At 38.2% G+C, this 21,709-nt stretch overlaps 1 protein-coding gene across 3 annotated transcripts; it reads right to left on the reverse strand.

Moving 5' to 3' along the window:
* Window positions 1–8,200: 8,200 nt before the first annotated feature.
* On the reverse strand, window positions 8,201–21,497 carry DIO2 (iodothyronine deiodinase 2; the record flags this gene model as incomplete). Of its 3 annotated transcripts, none has more annotated exons than XM_082284542.1 (2): window positions 8,201–10,289; window positions 21,276–21,497. In XM_082284542.1, 2 exons carry the CDS (start codon window positions 21,495–21,497, stop codon window positions 9,672–9,674), a joined length of 840 nt encoding a protein of 279 aa, XP_082140668.1. The 3 variants fall into 3 exon arrangements, with proteins under 3 accessions (XP_082140668.1, XP_082140669.1, XP_082140670.1); XM_082284543.1 differs by having other exon boundaries at window positions 9,717–10,289; XM_082284544.1 differs by having other exon boundaries at window positions 10,231–10,289; window positions 21,353–21,497.
* Window positions 21,498–21,709: the final 212 nt, after the last annotated feature.

The raw sequence follows: 21,709 nt of genomic DNA on the forward strand, positions 1-21,709 counted from the left end.
TCTTTCTCAGAAAAAAATGCTCATCTGCAAGTATTCAACAGCTTACATGAGTGTTATTTTTCCTGAATACTTCTGCTTCAGAGTTTTTATGTACAATATATCAGGTGAAAAATATAAGTCATTCTTGGTACGGCTATCTCCTTTTGTTTAAGTGTGATCATGTCTTCTTTTTTTACCATGGGAAAAATACGCGTCTGTGTGTCTCTGTGTGGATGTATCTCTATTCTTTACCACATTCTGAAATAGCAATTTAAAATGTCTTGACATTTTCCACAAAAGAAAAAAAAGCAATAACAAAAAACCCAACAACTTTGGAAAGAGTTCATGGCTGGAATGTTTCTGGGGAAAAAAAATTCACAGAAGATTATGTTTCAAAAGAGAGTGATGAATAATGGAAAGTATGAACTGTGAAGTCCTATTATATCAGTTGTATTTAGGTTAACCACATTTAATTTTTTTAAGTCCATAAATTCTTGAGAAATTTTAATCACATGATGGACTTATTTGTAAACTAAAATACTGCCCTGAATGCAACACTGATTGTGACTCATGTGCATCTCTGGTTCAGGCTGCCAGGAGTCAGAAAGCAAAGTAGTATGTAGTGACTAAATTTCCAATAGAGTTATCCTCAGGACACTCCATAGCATTTTTTTTAAACACACTAATATATGAAAAATAAAAAGAGGGTGATATAAAACATGGTTTTTATATGGTCTTTAAGTTTGAAACTTATCACTGTTTTCTTTCATTCTGTTAAAAGTAAAAATTACATAGTCTAAGCACACTTACACACTTAACAGGAATATCCTAAATTTTTGTTGCCCACTATATTCAAAATAGGTATTCCAACAAATGTACACAAAAACCTTTAAGACAGTATGTGAAAGCCCTTTTCCTTAATAAAAATACTACTATTACTTCTGAATTTTTCTTCAAAATTACAATATCACCAACTACACAACAGTTCCTGTTCTCCAAACATCAGAAGTAAACCTGCATACATGCTACATCTACATATATATTTTTTTTTCAAATTGAATTCTTTATTGCATGTCAATGAAAATATAAGTCTACAGTAAACTCAAAGCCACATCAAAGTATTGCCATCTGTTTTTCTCTTCTACTGACAAGACAAAGAGGTTTAAGATATATTTAATCAAAGCATGATCAGTGATTAAATATATCATGAGTGACAACATATGGTAGTAGTCACAATTAAAAAATAGTTGCTTGGGTTCCTATTTATCTGTCAAGTGAACTGGTTTATCTGCTGATCATAAATGAATGTCAGATGTAATCTAATGGCTTTTTAATAGAAGGAAGCTTGACAAAATACTGGCAGATGGTATTCTGTGTAATGATCCAGACTGCAGTAATCTCGGTAATGACTTATTTTATCTATTTACCTGGCCCCAAACAAAGAAGGGAGGGGGAAGGAGGGGCCACAAAAAGATTCAAGTAGCCTGGGCTGCTTTGTCATTGTAAAAGTTCAAATCACTGAAGCAGCACATTCACTTCTGTAGTGGGAGAAAACATGAAATTGATTAAAACAGCATAAACGCAACAGGAAGATCTTCCTCCTCCGCAGTCAGTTTGGGAATGGAAACTTACCTAGTTCTCATGGACTTTTGGGGTTGGTTTTTTTTTTTTTGTGTTGTTGCTCTGAAGTGGTCAGTTGAGGGGAAATTCTGTCCTTTAAAGGAAAAACATCTCATTGCACCACTGGGGCACTCCAGCAGGCTTTTTCTCAAGGAGTGGTGATCCACTCCAAAACAGAAGCAATAACAGTAAGGAAGGCTTTGGAAGCCACAAAGGACTGCTGTGTGCCCTGAAAATCTTCCTTTTGCCTCACATTGACAGGGATCATGATACAGGACAATGATTATTTTTGTGTTTCCCTCAACAACTCACAGGAGAAACTCTAAACAGCCATCATGAACTTTAAGGACCATCTCCTGACTTTGTCACAGTTACAGTTCCTGAAACCTGAAAAAAATACTTGTGTCTTGTGAAATTCCATGTCAGATACTGAAAGTTCCACTGAAGTTAGAATGTGATGATCTAAGTAAATACAAGTGGAAGCTTCATGAAGATTTTCATACATAATAAACATACAATAAGAAAATTGTTGCAACTACCATTAAATAGTAAGTCCTATTGGAATAAAAAAAGGTCTGTTGGACTTTTCTTCTCCCAACCTCACCTACTGTGATACTTCTTCTGCTGAAAATAGTGCTGGGAAACTTGTTGATCTGTTGACTTGGAAATAACCATTCCAATAAAAACCAGGATGACGTGAACTTCAGCTCAGCACCAGTGTCACACAGTGTAAATTAAGACGTCACAACAATCTGCTCAGGAGGAGCTGGGTGTGATACTGGACTGTTTGCCATGGTACTGGACAACAGAGAAGCAGCGTTATACTGAGTTATACAGATGGTGGCGACAGGCAAGAGAAATACCCTGAGAAAATAGCTCTAATGTTTATGTGCACTTTCAGTCAGGCATCCAGCCTAGCTTTTATCAAATTAGTCTATAGTAGAGATGTACTTCTGTTTTTGAGGTGCCTTGAGAAGCACAAGTGACAAAGTTGTGTTATTTACCATTAGGTGTGTTCAGTCTTCATGTGAACTACTGTGGACAGTTTTAGCACTGCTGTTCAGCCCATCTGTGAAGACCTGCAAGGATCACGAGAGACAATTTCTGCAGCTAGCAATAATCTGCTGCTCCTTCCATAGCAGCATCAGCTACAAGATTTTTTTTCTCATGAAGCAAGTGCTTTTCATTTACAAGCATAGTCCACCAATATCTGGTTTGGAAGAACTGGTCTAATTTCCCATGAATCTCTGAGAAAACCTCAGAAAGATTTGTCTCATAAGACATCTGCTCAGGTCTAGTGTATGGGAGTCACTGTGCTCAGACCTTCACCCTGCTTGAGGCTGGAGTGTTGTTATGAGTTTTTACAAATGGTTGTCAGACATAGGGAAGTACAAACTCTGGTAGCTAGGGCTGAGATGAAAACCTGTATGTTCACTCCCAGTCTGCAGAAAGCTTGTTTGTTTTGTTATAATCTGCCCAGAAAGCCAGTTTTAGCTCTGCAGGCTGCCATGAAAAAAATATGTTTGAGAACAAGCCCACATGCAGATGATGATCACTGAGAATACACAGATAAACAGAAAAAAATACTGTATTCTCCCGATATCTCACTTGAACTTCTGACAACTGACATCCTGACATCATACTTGAAATGAAGACCTCAGCTATTCTGTAGCCTTAAGTAAACTCTGCAAAACCAAAGACTCAAATGGGGGAAACATCACCAATGGTGTGACAGGTTCATGGGAAATCAGGTGCAGGAAGGATATAAGGAAAAAACAACAGGGTTAAAGGACATCGAAACCTGATCAATTCCTAAAGAAGAGAAGGCTTTTAAGAAAACTTCCCCTCCTATTACCTGAACACCTAACCAGTACCTAACCCACAGTAGCTTTTCTACAAATAACAAAAATACACACATTGAAAATATGGGATACACTGACTTACAAAGAGCATTTTTCCTGCCTGCTACTTCTTTAATTTTATGTAACAGGAACTATCTTAGAGACAACTAAAACTTCTGATGTATTCATATGTTTCATATATATGACTTAAATTGGATTCTCCTTCTCCAGTCAAATCACATTACAAGGCTTACAAATCCTTAATCCTTAAGGATTTTGAATATGTGTTTCCATTTCACATTAGCCCTCTAAGACACATTTAAACTCATTGATTCACTAACATGAACATTAGAAGCACAAAAGCATATAGAGTGAGTTGACTTATCTGTAATCAAAATTTTTAACTAAGATCTAGGTCTTTTGTCTGAAGACTATATTTGGGAAAGGTTTATTATGCCTCAGGAATTCTCTGTCAGAAAGCAAAATCTTGAGCAGTAGTCAATCATCTTGAGATATTGCTCCATAAATAATCTATTTTTTTGTTCATTTGCTTCTACTATGGACATCACCTATTCCAGAAAAACCCAAAACAGTCTCACAAATATTTAGGAGTGTCCAGAGTCTAATTTTTTGTTAACAAGTAATTTATTAATGGTCCTATTTTCTAATGAAACTGTTAGTTCATCGCATCTGCCTTCACCTGATTTACACAGCTGTGAAATAAGAAGTGAGAAAGATATTTTTATTTCTTCTGAAGTACTGAATAGCTCCTTATAGCAACAATTGATATAAGGGTTGTATTCACTAACAGCCAGACTACAGGAATATTCTCACAACTCAAAATTATCCTTTCAGTACTTTTGGGAGTTATTTTTGTTATATGAACAAGATAATCTAGAGAGAGTTATTTATTTGGTTGTTTCAAAGCCTGTAAAGTATACTGTAATGAGCAATTCTGTTTGGGAAACTAGAATGTAACCTTTTACATGATCTTCCTTTTGGTGATTTGTTTTTTTCCTTCTTACCTATATTCACAATCAGTTTTTAGATTTAGGGTCCTATAAAACTTATTGTAACAAAGGATGACAAAGAAGAGGGAATTGCTAAACTACAATTAAATCACAAAGTGAGTTTGTTTAAAAAGTTGCTGCACATTTTTAATTTGATTTTTTTTTCTTGTAGCTGCTATTCAGCTGTGGTTTTAATTTCATTTGATCTTTTGCCTGTACATTGAAATGGGAGTTGCATTTATAGCTGATGCATTCATAACCGATTTGTCCAGCTTTCATGTGCTGTATACAGCTTGGCATGCTTTCTTCAAGCACTTTTTTCTTTTGAACAGTGCAATTCTGTGAAGACTCAAATACTGTCCTTGTAGCTCTCTGTTTTTCTCCCCTTTACCTTTCTTAAATTTGAGTAATCAGATAGTAAATTAGTCCCACCACTTATAAGGGACTTTTCTTGTATGGCTTAAGATCTAGTCAGGGTGGCATAATCTTTTGTATTAAATATAGTTTTAAGTTTTCTTGGTCAAATGTCAAGATTCCACTGTGTATTAGCAACCAGTATTAGAATAAAACACAGAAGAGGTATATTTTCCTTTATCATTTATTATAATACAAGAAAAACAAATCTAGAAAGCACATTTCATGGAGCACCATATTGTAACAAAATTTTGCTGGCTCTCCTGCAGTGTATTTTTGACACTTAAACTATGACACACACATAGTCAGTACACACAGGCACCTACACCACGGCGATCTTATTAACAGACCCAAAGAGACGCCTCTTTCCAATGCAGACACACTAAGGTGCACAGAGGAATGCCAGTGTGAGGGCATCTGAACACTAACTGAGCTGATCACTCTTTTGTTAGCGATCTTCATAAGCACACAAGCCCCCTCTGTCTCACCCCAATCTCTCTTCACTGAGGACTCCAAATTGGGGCCAACTGAATATGGATTTCCCACAGACATGGTGTCGAGTCATACAAAACTGGCCAATATTCCCTACCTGACACCTCTTACTCCTTTGGTTATAGTACTGAATGAAAGTCTTAAAAACTCTTAAATCTATACTCCACATCACAGAAAAGCCACTTTCACACATGCAGAAACATAACTTCCCTCTGCACACACCTGGATGCATAGCACAAATACCTTTTTGAGAAGCTTTGTAGGTTTCCCCACCAAGATCATCTTCCTAAAAATCACTGCATTTTGTTTTTCAAAGTGTTCAGACAGTTGTTCAACAACATATTTTATAATGTATTTTCTTCTTTTTAATATATGGGGCATGTTTTCCTGCTGCCTTAAATTTATGTCATTGTCTACACAAGGAAAGAGCAAAATTCTATAGTTTTTCATCTGCACAAAATGTTTTACATTCCTTTTATACAGTGCTAAATACAGATGCTAAGCACAGAACAATGTAGGATGATAGCCCAGAATAGCTTTTTACATTGCTCAAAATGAAAAATACTGGAAGTTTCCCACACTAATGTTGAGACACAGTATTGGGGTCTCTATTATATACAGTAGCCTTCCAGAATACTTTCAGGCACCTATTTTGTGAGCCTTTGCTAAACATGTATGTCACACTGGAGCACCTCAAGTAATATAGTATAGTGCCCTGACAGTGAGAATGAGACAGAAGCAGATCCAGTCTCAGAGCAGACTAGACCAGCTGTGAAGTACAAGGCTAGCAAGGTAGTAAAATTTCTACCTGGTCCCAAAACAACTGTTGCAAAAATTTTGGGGTATCAGATACATGGCCACTTTTACCATCAACTGAGGATAATGTATGACATTTAATTAAAACATTTTCAATAATTTTTTTTAATTTTCTAAAAAACAAACCAAAACAAAACAAAAAAACTTATGTTTCTATCAGCCTCCTAGAAAATCCATTTCCTTTTTTTTTTCCTTTATGTCCATTTGTCTTTGAAGAAAGCCCTGCTTTCTGACTAGAAGTTTTCTGGGGAAACCCAAGGTTTTGCAAAATGCATTTCTGTCTTGATAATCAGTGAGGCTGGAATAACTATAAATTTTAGGCAGGACAGTCATATATGTTGCCAAGAAAGAAAAGAAATTATTGTGTATTTTTATTTGTGGAAAATTAATGTGTTTTTCCCATTTACAGGAGCCAATTTTATAATTCCTGTATACTATGTGATAAATAGGCATCTATGAATTATAAGACAAAATAATGGAAATTAAAAAGGAGAGAATGGACTTGAAAAATAATTGTAACTTTAAATATGCAAATGATATTAACAAACTGAATTACTAATTCAGACTCTTTCCTCTGAGCTAAAGGTATGTTTCAACAGCTGTGCTAAACATTTGGCTAGCATTTCCCATATAAACAGTTCAGACTTCAAGTGTATAATGAGGAAAAGATGAAAAGACTTACTAGTTTAAGTTTTACAAAGGCTATGGAGTTGCTATGGTTTAAAAAAGTTTCAGATTACTGAGGAATAGGATATAATAAGGAAAAGATGCTGTTCTGGGTATATCAATGCAGATTTTCAATTGGATTAATGTCTACGTCTTTACTCACCTGAGTAAAAGGACAGTGTAGCAAAAATAGAAAAGATTCAGAGGCAAGGAAAGAATATGGACTTGTATAAGAATATGAGTTATTGTTTGTCTAAAGAAACAAACAAAAGGTATGCAAATTCTATATAGATTATATAATGACCGACATACAGAAGAAAAATTAGGATAACTTATGTTTAGTGGTTTAGCATATAACAGCAAGAGAAGAGAATGACATTGAAGAGCAGCCAATTTAAATATGAAAGAAAAAAATCTGTTTTCATTTCGTTTTCTTTGATCTGAAATGGGATGGGTTTTTTTATTTTAGTAAGCCTCACAAAGTATTTAAATCTCAGACCTCAAAATCAGCCTCTCATAGGGATGATGAGACATCAACAATCACTTTAGATAAGGGAAAAATAATAAGGGCTGAAGCTAATAAAAATTCTGTAAGTTAAAAACTATTGCACCTTCCCCTGAAGCATCTGATACGGTCAGAGGTAGGATACTGAATTAAATAAACCATGTCGTTTGGCTATGTTACTGTTTCTATGATAATAGGTTTTAAAAATTCAGTTATACATCCCAGTTAGTCATGAAGATCTGTAACAATCTTCCACACTGAGCTATGATTTACAGTAACAGGTAGGAGAGAATAATTATTATTAGTGGTCTTAAACACCACTTATATGTGCACGCATATGTATACACATACATAAAATTGTATTCTATACATATGGATGCACATATAAATGCACACACACACACAGACACGGGCCTTCTGAGAAGTGGGGCTCACCAGAAGATCTGAGGAACACTCTTTACACCCTTCTTCGGTGCACATTACCAACTCTGTAAGTGCATGTGTGTATTAAACAGTGTATGGAGGAAAATGTGAGAAGAATAGGAAGCATGAACCTGAGTATGGGAGAAATTACCCATGTTACTGCCACTATTTCAGATCTGTGCTTGAAAACACATTTCTGAATTCCTCCTACACTGGCTAAGTTGACCAACAGCCAAGCTAGAGGAAGTTCACAATATTAATGGGCATTGTGAAAATTAATGCACCTACGTATTTTCTATTTTTTCCTATGTTAGTATCAACACATCATATTACTGACAATGGGCAGGAAGAGAAATTAAAAGACCTAATGTGATTTTGCCACTTTTTCTATTTATCTGTTTCATGTTTCTGCCAAAGATGAGAGAAAACTTGGATAGTCCCATCTCCGTATGGGTTTTCATTTATCAGCTCTAATAGGTTAGCTCATTATAAATATGACTTTTCATTAGGCTTGATAAAATAATTTTAGTTTTAGAAATACCTAAACTTAATATATACTCTAAGTTCACAGTATCTCTTTAAACATAACAATCAATTCCTCATACTCATTCATATGAAAGTTCTGCCATCTTTTACACTTATTCACATTAATTTGTCCTCCCTGTTTCTCTTCTGGGAAGGTTTTCAAGAACATGAGTGAAACAGACTTATCAGCTCATCTGGTAGCAGAACTGCAGCTAATCATTTCTAAGTCTGCAAACAACTTTCAGATTAACGTAGCTATAAACTAGTTTCGGGTATCTAAGATAGCAAAAGTCAGCACGACTACATTTAACAGGGTAAATGACAGGATAGGTTTCCATTTCAATGAGGTAAAGTTGTGCATAAGTTTCCCCATCCCCAAAATACACCTGCAAGGTCATTATCTCACATTAAAAAGAAAAAAAAAACAGAGAGAAATAAGTTATTTTTTTTAAAAGCTAAAAGTGAAATTACCTTTAGGCCTATTGCTAGACAGAAAGAGATGGAGGTGGGTAAAGAAACAGAGGTGAGAACCAGTGAATATTGATAAATGTGTGTTGTTAGCTCTGAGAACCAAGGGTTTGGTTGGCATCAGCTGAGTTTTGTCTCAGGATGCATGCTCTAGATGGTTCTCAGTGTTGTGTTATAAATAGTGCAGGTATTTCAGTTTTCAAATGGTAATGGGATTATTTGATCACCTTTGTCTTTTTGGTCCAACTCCATAGATTTTAGCATCTTTCTCAGCAGGCACAGGCCTGCACACTGGATACAAACATGTAGGTAGCATTACATAGTTAATATGCTGTGCAGAGGTGTCCACAGAGAGTACAAATACCAGCAGACAAAGGTTCATCTTGCTCTGAACAGCCAGTCTGCCTGTGCGCTGCATTGCATGTGGTTCCTGCAGTCTCTGAACAATACATTTTCTACTGAGAGGAAAATTGCCACACTGCACTGCATCTGTATACAAAGTAATTGCAAACCCCCTGCTCTTCCCAGGTTCCTTGCATTGGCCACAGGGGTGTAAAGAAGCATTTCTGATGTAATGTACAGCATTGCCTTTCCATGGAATGCCTTCCAAGCATCCTTGCTCTGCCTCATCCCAGGACTGGAGCTTCTGAGAGACAGGTCTTATCTCACCACCCTACCTGCTTGCCAGCAGCACCTTTTTGGAGAAGCCTGTTCACCTCTTCTATCCCATAGCAAGAGCAGGAGCGGGATTTTTTCACTTGACAATGTTTCTGTGGAGCTAGATTTTTGTTTAATTTTCTTTTCCTAGTTAACATTCACTTGACATTGTTATCAAATGTGTTCTCCTGCAATCATTGGAAAGATTTTATTCACACTAGCATATGTTTTCTTTTTTTTCCCTTTTGCATCACCTTAAAGGGACACATCTGTTGACATAACTTCTGTGGAGAATGGATTTCATCTTTTGCTGAAGTTTTGTTCCAGCCAAAGCCGAACTTCTTGAAGGTTGTAGAAAAAGGGGCCTTTGCCTCCCAGGTAGGCGATTTTTTGTCTCTGCACAATGCATACTCGCTCAAATGAAACCCCATAGGCCACATTGGCATTGTTGTCCATGCAGTCAGCCACCACTTGGCACTGAGGTGGCAAGGAAAAGTGCTCTAGGAGCTGGTGAGCAGCTGCGCATCTCTCTTCCTGGCTTCTGTGTTTCTTAACTTCAAATGAAGAGGGAGAGATTCCAGGAGCAGCCCAGCCATCTGATGGGTGAGCTTCATCAATGTAGACCAACAGAAAGTCAGCCACACCAGAGAACTCCTCCACCAGCTTGCTGAAGGCTGACAGCTGGCTTGTGAACGGTGGTCAAGTAGCTGAGCCAAAGTTGACCACCAGTGGCCTCTCGGAGTTGGCAAAATCCAGAAGGTGGCATTTGGTTCCACACTTTCCACCAACATTCTTCCAGCTGCTACTGCTGCCATCACTGCCCTTGGCTATGTGGATTACACTGGAGTTCGGGGCTTCTCCTCCCAGTTTGACCTGTTGGCAGAACAAATTAAAACACAGCAAGTTAGTGTGACTTGCTTGTGCAGTATCCTTATGACTACTTTTTTCAAAATAGTCACCTGTTCAGAGTACACCTAACAAGTCACATAGGGACAGAGCAAATCATCAAAAGCAGCAGCTTCAAAATGATTGTCTTGTCCAGCTGCACTCACAGTTCAGGAAAATGTGGCATGCCTGACAAGTATGCTACTTCATTCATGTTAAAAAATTTGATAAGAGGTCTGTCCTGTCCACTACATAAATGGTCCTGTCCACCCTTATGTATTTGGAGATTTGTATTTGCTTTCAGACAGACTACCTCAAATTTCTTCTAACTTTCCTCTGTGAGACATTTTTTTTTTCCACTGGCCTTTTCCATGAGCTCTCTCCACTTGATTCATATTGTCCTTGAAGCTCACTGTTCAAAACTTCAACAGTGTTTTTATTAATTTTCAGTATAATCAGACCATTAGTTCATTACATGAAGTAGCTCACAGACTACACCTGTTTATATATTCTAGGTGTTTGCTTTTTATGAGACACCATGACTGTGTCTGCAAAACAGTAGCCTGTTGATTCGGATTAGCTAGTAAGGTGTTATAAAGCCTAGGTCCCTTTTCAACCTACAACCTACAGTTTAAGCCATTTTTCCAATTCTCAAAAATCATTCTGCATTATACTCCTGATCTTCACAACACCCTCAGTGCCTCTCAATGTTGAGAGATTTGCAGATTTGTATATCCTCTTCCATCCTGCAGTCCAAGAACAAAAATACTCAAGAGTACCCAACACAAGAGATCTCTGCAGATGCCCACTTAATATATATAACCGTTTTGACAGTGGATCATCCAAGATTGTGCTCTCTAAAATTTCTTCTAACCACTTTGCAGTAATTTCATCAGTGATTGAGTGACACATTTCCCTCTACTGCAATATTTCTTTACAAGATGGGGGAAAAAATCCCAGCAGGAATAGGGGAAAGTTTATATGATGGCTGAAGTAGGATGAGCTGAAAATTAACTGTCTCAGCTCCAACTTCAGATCTAACTAAGACCCAACAGACAATGGTGGAAAGGTCATTTTGCCTGACCACTTCTATTTGCAAGTCTAGAAAAAAGAGACAGAAGAAAAGAAACTCACAGGAGGGAATGCCAGAATAAGGTGGAGCCTGCAGAGGGCTCCAAGATTCTTAGCTGATAACTACTATAGAACCACAAAACATTATTGCATAATACAATTAATTTTTAATGAGCTCTGCCACAGCAATTCCTATGTCTCTGCCTTTAACACCAATCTCTAGTACAACAATGCAATTATCCTTTCGTATTTTCCTGACTGTTCTATCTCTGTCCTCTATTTGATTATGTTCAGAAGTGTTGCTTTGAACGAAACATACAGAGCCAAAGTCTGAAGTCTTTTACATTTTATATACTTCCTTCTGAAGCCACGCTGCAATGAAAGTCTATAGAAGTTAACACTACATGAGAACTGTGTAAAACCTGAATAAATAACTGAGTTCTGGTGCACTTCTGCTTTACATGGCATTATAGGGTATCAGATGCAATATAGGAGTCAGATGCAGTGAGAAGTTGAGTGAACAGCTGAATACTGAACTCATGCAGTTGCTGCTGCACATAGATCCAAAGGCAAGTAGCTTGCTGATACTGGATCCTCCATTTCTCCCTCAGAAAGCTGACTACCTTGAACAAATCTGCAGTTATTCATAACTCTGCACTATTTCATCAGAATAACAATAGAAGCAAAAGTCTAATCAAAGCAAAGTTTGTAAGACACCGCCCTTAAAGCTTCCAGACTTCACAGCTATATGAGAATGTCTCACAGCATGTTGGCACCTGATTATAAGCATTATTTTGACTCCTTTCGATAGGGCAAATTGAAACACAACCATGCCACCATTCTCACTCACTGATCAGCAAGGAAGAGAACCACAGAAAGAAAAATGGTCTGAGACCCACAAATCTCTCCAGGCCAAGCATGTGGTGATCCTGCCACTGGAAGCAGAGGATGTGCAGCTGCAGCACAGTCAAGAGAACCAATGATGCTCTGGGAAAGCAAAGCCCCTTTTGCCCCCATCCCTGTAAACCTGCTGCATCTGCAGCATTGCTATCTGTTAGAGCCCTAGTAACCATTTAAAAAAAGACCCATGCTTCGCCTTTGAAAGCAAGAGGCTTGAAACAGCTGAGTTTAGGACCTGATGTGTGAGCATGCTGTCCACTGGACTCAAAGAAAGAAAATAACTATATCCCAGTTTTTGACAAGAAATTATCTGTCTGGAGAGGCAGGCTCAGAGACTCAGGCTCTTGCATTTAAGAAGTAGCATTAAACATCTTACAGTACTTAAGGCCACCTACACCTTAGCAGGTAGCAGGTAGTCTTTTGTTCAGCTACTGATAATTTCTCTCTGCCATTCTGTGACGTAAGATAGGTAAGGCAGGAGTGAATAAGGTAAAGGGCTGCACTTGAACAAAGAAATATACAGGTCAAGATCATGTGGCATCCATATAATCACCCTAGGGGCCTCATTCAATCCAGAAGCCAACTAAACAATTCAGCAATTTGTGATAAATTGGTGACTGCCAATAAAAGGGTACATCTCGTGAAACACGCACATGCATATCTGCACAAACACTAGATCCCTCTTTACCTAGAAAGCTTAACTGTTCCTGCACTACCATACATGCTTTTTCAGAGCGATATTGCTCAGAATGTGCCTTTTGGGCAAAGCCTGACATGTAAGTATTTGTGCTGCACCCACTCCCTAGATGAATAATGGACCTCAGTATTTAAGAGTGTGTGCTCATCCAGTCAAAGAAAAGAAGTAATGACGTGCAATTTATCTCACAAATCACATTATTTAAACAGCACACTTCAAATTTCTGATATTTGCTCTCCCTTTTCAGCAAAGAAGAAAAATAAAGGTAAAAAGAAGCACCTATAAGTCAGGAATGAATCAAACGGCTTAGGACCAAAGAAACATCTGAGCAGCTGTTTCTACTTTCTCCTCAGGTTTTGTTTTACAAAACTATCATGTCTGAAAATACCTAGCCACCACTCTTGAACTGGGAAACCACAGGTTGCTTCTTGATCATTTTAAGCAGAAAGAGAAGCTATATATCATAAGCTCCACACTACCAACTCCTCACTCAGGTCTACCAAACCCTTTCATTTCCTAGGCCAGTTTGCAAACCCTGAAGAAACAGACTAATAAAATAACTTCCAGCAGACACCAACATGGGAATGCCCTTCAAGTCCTATTTAACCTGATACCAAAGATGGCAACATATTTTCTGTTCTTCAACAACACAAGTTTGCATTCTGTCTCTCATATTCCTTATGGACTATAAAAATAGATGGAGATAGGAAACAAAGTACAAAGAAGCCCTTATCCATCTATACAGCTATACATCACCTTACAGCAGTTTCTCTTCATTTCCCACAGCCATGAAGGAAGTCTCATGGCCGCAGGTTACCTATCATTTCAATTTTTGTTTCTAGGAGTGCTTGTGTTGGGTTTTTTCCCCTTAATGAGACATCCTTGCCAAGCAGGCATTCACGAGGCATTTTCTGCTCTTGTAGAGAAGTAATTAGGTCGGTGCCTTGTTCCATGCCAGTGTCAGGCACTCCAAAAAGCAGCCCTGCCCAGTCGTTAATGCTTAAACATAAATAGCAGCGGCAGATCCACTAATTGGTCTTGATGAAGCACTGACGTTCCCAAGGGACTGTTTATTTCACCAGACTCTGAAGCGATTGACAAGGATGACAATATCATCCTTGCTGATCATCTGCATTGTAGGCCTTGGCCATCTTCTTTGTCGTTATTTATTGAAAGAAAAAATAGCTCTTGGAAAAGAAAATCAATGCAATGAGAAAACAAACAAAAACACCCATGTATTCAGCCAAACTGCTTTTGAAACCTTACACAAAGGCAGGCAAAATATAAATTCTGAGAAACAAACCAGCAGAATTCCCCTCACACGCAACCCAGCATTTCCATAATCACGTACTTTTGTGCATGAGTATTTGGCCATTCAGTGCCAGCCTTCTGAATGAGGTAGAAACCTAGCAGCACGCAGGCATCCCCTCCCACACAGCCTGCATGGGACACGCAAGGTAGGCCAACCAAATCTGAGAGCCAGCCCAGCCATAGCAGGGGCAAGCAGCAACACTGGGCAAGCAGCAGTGACTTGCATCATTTGTGAGAATTTTGTGCTTGTCTGACAGCCTGTTCTCAGTCTGCATGCAGAGTGAAAAGGGAACAAGATTGCTGATGCTTTAGCACACAGCCTGCAAAATGAAGGAGACTTAAAAGCAGGAGAGAAAGCCCTATTCATTAACCGCAGGCTAGAAATAGCGCATACTGCTAACTTTGTTGTATATTTTCCATAAGGACTAGGTAAAGCCCCATGGACAAAACATTGCCTCTTCATTTACCTTTTCTTTTTTCCTGTTTTGCTTTTATCAGTTTCAGCATAACCTTCCTGGGATCCTGTGCACTGGAATACAGCTTTCATTGCCTGCATCAGGGATTTTCATACAGTTTAGAAGACTCATCAGGTTGTGTCAACTCCCTAAAAAATAGGTGCTGCCAGACAAATAGCAGTTTGTGATATTAGTCATTTGAATATGGACATATTGTGTCGTGTTTGGGACTGGAGTGCAGCGATTGGTAATGAACTGAATCCCTGCAGCCTTTAGCTTTTTTTTGAATTCTCTGCTTTGATTTGATCCCATTCAGCTAGGTATACCTTCATCCAAATCATAATTTGGCTCTGGTTGGGGAATTCTACAAACTATTATTTTTGTCTTCTTTGTTTACATGACCCAGAGTTGTGCAGTTGATAAAATTAACAGGACACCCTTGTCTGGAGTAGAGTAAAGGTGCACAAGTTGTTCATTTGTCTTGGGAAGGTGGCAACTTGAATTACTGGAATCAGAGAGTAGAGACTAGAAATGACTCAAGCTTTCCCAGAGCCTTTTATTTGGGATCGGGTATGTGGAGCTGACGGAGGGAAGTGAGAGACAAATTAACAGGGCACAGTCCAGATAAAAATAACTAGTCAAATGCTGCTCTCTCCATTTAAAAGCCGCCAGTCCCACAAATGAGTATGCATGGCACAGGGAAAGCATAAAGGAGCCTTTTGCCTTTCACTCTTGAAGTTAATTTTAGTTCCTGTGATTGGGGAGCCTGGAGCATGCTTCTTAAGGGCTTTATGCTTCCCTCAAGATGGGAGCATGGCCTACTGCACCATGGCCACTGGGATGTACCTATAGGTGATAGAGGTCTTCATCAGTTTTTGTTACTCAGCACATGAAGGGAATTTGATATTCATTTGGATGATGGTTTTTTACTTTTTTTTTTTACCCAGCTTTAGCACTGTATGAATACACAGTGGTGGTTTTGACAGAGAGGTAGAGCCAGCACGCAAGAACTCTGTACAATCCTCTTCCTGAATAGTGCCTGTTAGCTAATTTTTTTGTGTCTATCACAGTTTTTTGTGTCTATCACAGCAAAAGGCAGGGTTTTTTGTTGTCAAAGCTTTGACAGCAAGGCGAGCACTCCTTCTAGTCAGTTTTTCACACATAAGGGTGAAAATGGAACAGTGCAAAGAGGTGGTGTGGAAGAAGTGAATTTAGATCTGCAAAATGAAGTGGGATGAGACCCCATGTGGGATAAAAGTTCTCATATTCCTTTTCCTGCCCTTTGTCTGTTTTGAATGTTTGAACTCTTAAGTTCCATGGGACCGACTCTCTGCTCCTCTTGTTGGGACACGGCCTAGTACAGTGGGTCCCTGTCCTAGGTTGGTCCTCAGACACAGCTATAACAAACATGATTATATATTAATAATAGTGACAATTTTTTAATAATAATTGCAATGTCAAGGCCAAATACCATAGAATTTATGTTCCAAAGTTTGCAGAAGTTTTAATTGTGGTTTGGTTCAGTTTTGTTTTTCTCATTTCTTTCAAGATTGTTTTCATTTGCAAATGTCAATGAAAACAATTCTGCTAAAGCTGAACTTTGTAAAACAGATAAAATATTTTTAATACCACACGATGTCTAGTTCTAAACCCTGAAATTATACAACAGACTTTCTTTCACAAATTCCCTTTATCACTGTCAACGGCAGAGAGATATACTTCCTTACCTTGCCAGACAAAATGAATACAAATAGTAAGTATGAAGGTTCTGTCTTTGTTTCAACCTTTAAAATGTTTCCCCAAAAAGCAAAGTGTTACTTGACAGCCAATGAGCAGGTAGAGGATCATGCTTTTATTTTACTTTCACATATATCTTTGTGATAATGTTGTGCAGCACACATTTAACATGTCAGGTTTGGGACTGTTTTGCTTTGCATGCTGATTTACTTTAGAGCATGTACCTACCAGGCAGGCAAAAGCAGCCAAAGGTAATTTAATTGTGCCTGCCTGAAAACCCAGGAAAATCTCACTAGGTATTTACTGAACCACTCTGCTTGCTGCTACATCCAGAGCTGGGCCTACGCCACGAACCTGGGATCCTGTGCCAGCCATTCCCCTGTGTTGGGACTGTCATGCCGGAGCTTGCTGCTGGCCCATTCTAAAGACAGTAAAAAGCTGTACAAGTACACACACACCCATCACCATCCATCACTTGAGATACCAGCATCCCTCTGAGGCCCATGACGCACAGTTACGCACGTCTCTGTGTATGTGCACATGTGCATGTTGCCACCTTAGGTGCACCACAGCATTCCTAAGCATTGGGCTGCTGCAGGGAGAGGCCATTAAGGTCTTCCCTCTAACTACCCTACACTGAGGTGAAGAGGGAGGATTTCCTCAAGGATAACATTAAAGCTTTCTACTTGAGACCATGAATGATAGCCCTGCCTTGCTGAAACACAGAGTTCATACCTGGCACTGGAAAAGCTCCCAGCAGCAGGGAGGCATCGCTAATGGGTGCAACCATTTTTGAATGTATTTTAAAAGCGTGTTAAGACAACAATTTCTCACCTTTGGAATCGTAGAAAACAGATTCATCTCACTACTAAATAAAGCATAGAACTTAGCAGGTAAAAATAAGGTTTTGCATTTTTTTTTTCAAAACTTCTTCAGCTTTTTCTTTGGATTTTTGCAGATGTGTGATACATTCAGTATACATGCTTTAAGCTAAAACAAATACCTCACTGGCATTTGTAGGAATAGCCTACGTAAATCATGGTTACACTAACACCCTCCCAAAAAGTCTTGGTTTTTCTCTCTCAGCAATAGCTGTGGCTGCATTCACATCTGTATATATGTGTACATAGACACATATATATGTGTATACATACACAAAGAAATGAGAGAGTCTGACTCCTGGAAAAGTAGATTATGTATGCTTATATATGAGTACTTTTGCCCTTTTATACATATATGTATGTACATATATAGAGACAAATATGTATATATGTATAGATCTTTATACGTGCGAACATATAAAATTGTAAACACCTACACACACACATATAAAAATAATATTTAAAACATTTGCACTCTTTCAATCACAGAAAGTTAATGTAACTTGACTACTAGCTCTGTTTATCTCTGTTATGATGATTAGTTTGGTCCTAAAAACTCCCTTGTAATGTAAGACATGCTTGCCTCTTGGAAAATAATAGGAGAATGGTCTGTAAATCACAAAGCTGGTGCAGTGTAGACAATATCGAGTCTGACATATATTGAACTCAGAGCTAAGGAAGTAAAAAGAAATATATTATTCATTAGTAAAATTTACATTAAAAATCATAATAAAAGAGCAATTATTTTGATTCCAGGAGGATTTTAAAATATGGAGAAAACCAGTCATATAGAATGTTCCAATAAGAAAGAACACTGAATATTCTCTGCATACAATACAACAAAATTTGCATTGCCTCCCCACTGAGGATGTTAAAATCTTCAACTGTTGTTAGGTAATCTTGCCTATGAAATAACTGTCCTCACCAAAAAATCATGTGCAATGATACTTAATAACAACAAAAAGCAGAAAAAAAAGTTGAAATTTGGATATTAATAAGGTTTTCTAGACAATGAGAAAGTAAATCAGAATAGCTGTTTTGAAATATACTCTAACCATTACAAGATCATATCTTGTACACACTATTCCTTGAAAAAAAAATCAATTCTGGGACACTGCATGCTTTCAAGGCAAAGATCCTTTCTTGTAACAAATTTACCTTAATTCTGAATATAGTATCTACTCACAGTGTTTTTCTGGAACAGCTTCCAATAAATTTTTCTTTGAATAGAAATTTTACATCAAGTACTTTTGTGAGAAATATTATGAAATGTACTCAGGAAGATTCTGTGTGAGTGACACAAAACATAGTAAAACCAAACACAGTTAGTTCTTTGAGCCAGTCTTCTGCTAACTGGCAGTCTAGCTTTGGTTATCTCAGACATCTGCAATTCTGCTAGTCTACATGAAAAATGGTGATTTTTCTTATAAATACTACTCAGTAGAATGAGTTTGAGTACCTTTTTAAGTAATTTGCTAATACCTGGCTTTAGCTGGCAAATTGGAGGAACAAGCAATCATGGTTATGGTATCGGCTACATTTTGCCATGCTGTACAGTGCCCTGATTCCATAATATTTTCATTTCCCACATACTGTCTCAGATTAAGGTATCACAACTAGGTAATTCAAGTCAGGATTTAGAAAATATGCTTTGTGGGACATTCTTTGATATATTTCACTATTTCTCATGTTTTTTAAATATGTTACAAAGCACAGTATGTTTCAACCTTTTTCAACTCTACTAGTACAACTTTTCAGATGAAACTTTTTCCTTTTTCTTCCTTACAGAAGCAGCAGAAGATTCTCATCTGTTGTGGGGGTGATAAGACTTCTTCCAATATTACTTCTCAGTTTATTTTTTCCCCCTTTATAATTTGATTTCTATACTTAACTATCTTTCTGTGACAAACAAGAGTTTCCAAAGATCTGCTGTCCTTATGGCCCATAATTCTATTAAGTAAAACAGTCTTTCCATGAATCGTTGGTCAATTCATTTTGTCTTAAGGACAGCTGCCATGAATGGACTTTTTCCTCTTTTTGGAACAAGGTGATAAAATTTGGTTATGTTTTATATGCATTTCTCTGCTGAGTTCATTGAGGCCCAGAGTTCATTCTAGGAACCTTATGGCCTGATTGATCTGAACAACCTAGGTGATTTGACCATGATAAGGGAGAGAATAAAATTACCAAAGTTCAAGGTATGAGTTTCATTGCCAATACCAAAAATAACACAGAGTCATCATACCTGTAGCTTCCACAGTTAACATCAATGATACGGAAGGAAAGGCAATGCATGACTTTGGAAGCTATAGAAATGCATGCAATATCTTAATTTTTAAAAATTGTGTGTAATTTAAGCAAAAAGAGATTGAAAATATCTCATGGATTTAAGGTTTCTTACAGTTTCACAACTTCTCCACACCCCAGGCCACACATAGATTGCAAATATGAGACCTCAAAACTTGACTGTTGCAGTCGTGCTACCAACTTCCACTGGAGCCTTGACCAAGTCATGTGTTAACTGTCCTGCCTTGCCTTCTCTTTAAAATGGGAACGATTGTGTTCACTGACCCATTTTACAAGGCCACTGTAAAATGTACTTACTTAATGTCTATGAAGAGAATAAAAGCAAAGACTAGAAGGGCTAGAATAGTGGGCTTCATTCAGCATTATTTTATTTGGGTAGCCAGCTGGATGATTCCTGGGGTGGCAATAAGAGGTTGACCCATTTGGCAAAAGCTAAAGTTATTTATATTTGTCTTACACTGAAACTTAATGTCCCCATGGCTTAGGTCTCGGTCTAAGCAGATGGTATTCCATATCACAAAGTCAGCAAACACCAACATCACCAGCTCTTCACATTTTTAGATAAGGGCAAACACAAAGGCTGTTCTAGAGGTGTGAAAGTGAACTGGGGGGAAGGCAATACAAAAACAAATATTTCAGTGGAGTGTCTTTAGGATAGGACCCTTAGACATCACATGGAGTATGTTAAATTAGATGGTCTAAATAAGACAACAAATTAACAGACTAAGCACTGTTTTGAAAGCCACAGAGCTCTGAATCCAGTTCTTCTACTTACTAACTGGGTGGTCTGTGCAAGAAATTTCATGGGTTTGGGTCCACCTTTTCAATCTATAAAAGGGAATTCTAGCTACCTCATGAGACCTGGGCAGTTCCACCGGGTAATGTTTGTAAGAAATCTTAAAAGGAAAAGTACATGTTGCATAACTGTTACTGACTTTATTAACTTAAATCACCAGGCAGCTGTCCGACAGCTAGTCAAGTTCATTTTTAATCTCTGACATGTCCCTCTGTCACTGCTTTCATGAAGGAAAAGTGCCACTATTTCAATTTGTGAACAGTTTTACTATTACTTGGATGTCTCCTCCAATATAAAAGTTAACATATGAGTAATAGAAAATGCCAGTGTAATGACAATGGTTCATTTCTATATTTTACTCTAGGTAAAACAACTCTAGTTATATAGCTAACCTCTGTGTAGAGCTCTATCTGAAGATGCAGTCTTTTTATACTGTCTGAGGATCTCACATAATAAACTACAACTGCAAAAACATCTAGAGTATTTTACAATTACTCTTACACGAAGATCTTGAAATACTTTAAAAACATGAAGATTATTATTCATGCTGTTGGGGAAACTGAGGCACACCTAAACTAAGTGACGTGGCCAAGGCTGCACAGAGGGTTAGCAGGGAGTCAGCAGCTCCAGAATTTCGTGAATTCTTAACCCTGACTCAGAAGTACCGCTCCTTTCAGCTTATACTTCTCCCATCAAGTTTAACATCAGATAGGAGATAGTCTGCACCACAGTCATTCCCTTGCCTTCCCCGCTGACGAGCGGGATGCTCATCCCAGCTCACCCACCCCAACCCCACCGTCCCCATCCCCGCGTACTCACCTGCTTGTAGGCGTCCAGGAGGAAGCTGTTCCAGACGCAGCGCAGCCCCTCCGAGGTCAGCATCCTCCGCCACTCACCGCGCCCAGACTTAGAGCGGCTCAGAAACAGAACCATGTGCTTCAGGAGAATCACAGAGTCATACAGCGCAAGAAAGAGGCAATTGGAGAAAAAGACCGGCAAGATCTGAAGCGTGATCAACAAATCCACACTTAGCAGACCCATCTTCCTTGCTGCTTCTCCTCAGCCGGATACCTTCAGCTCTCTTTATTGCTCTGTACCCTCATTTAAAAGAGTAAAGTAAAAGGCATTTCAAAAGCCTCATTACCCCTTTCACAGCTGCTGTCTTTAAAATAAGCAGAGATAGTTAAGTATGAGCAGGCTGGTTAAAATCATAACTGCACGATACTCATTCAACTGCAAGCTGCTTATTTTTC

Source organism: Coloeus monedula (assembly GCF_965178545.1).
Source record: "Coloeus monedula genome assembly, chromosome: 6".
In the NCBI taxonomy this organism is placed as follows: Eukaryota; Metazoa; Chordata; class Aves; order Passeriformes; family Corvidae; genus Coloeus; species Coloeus monedula.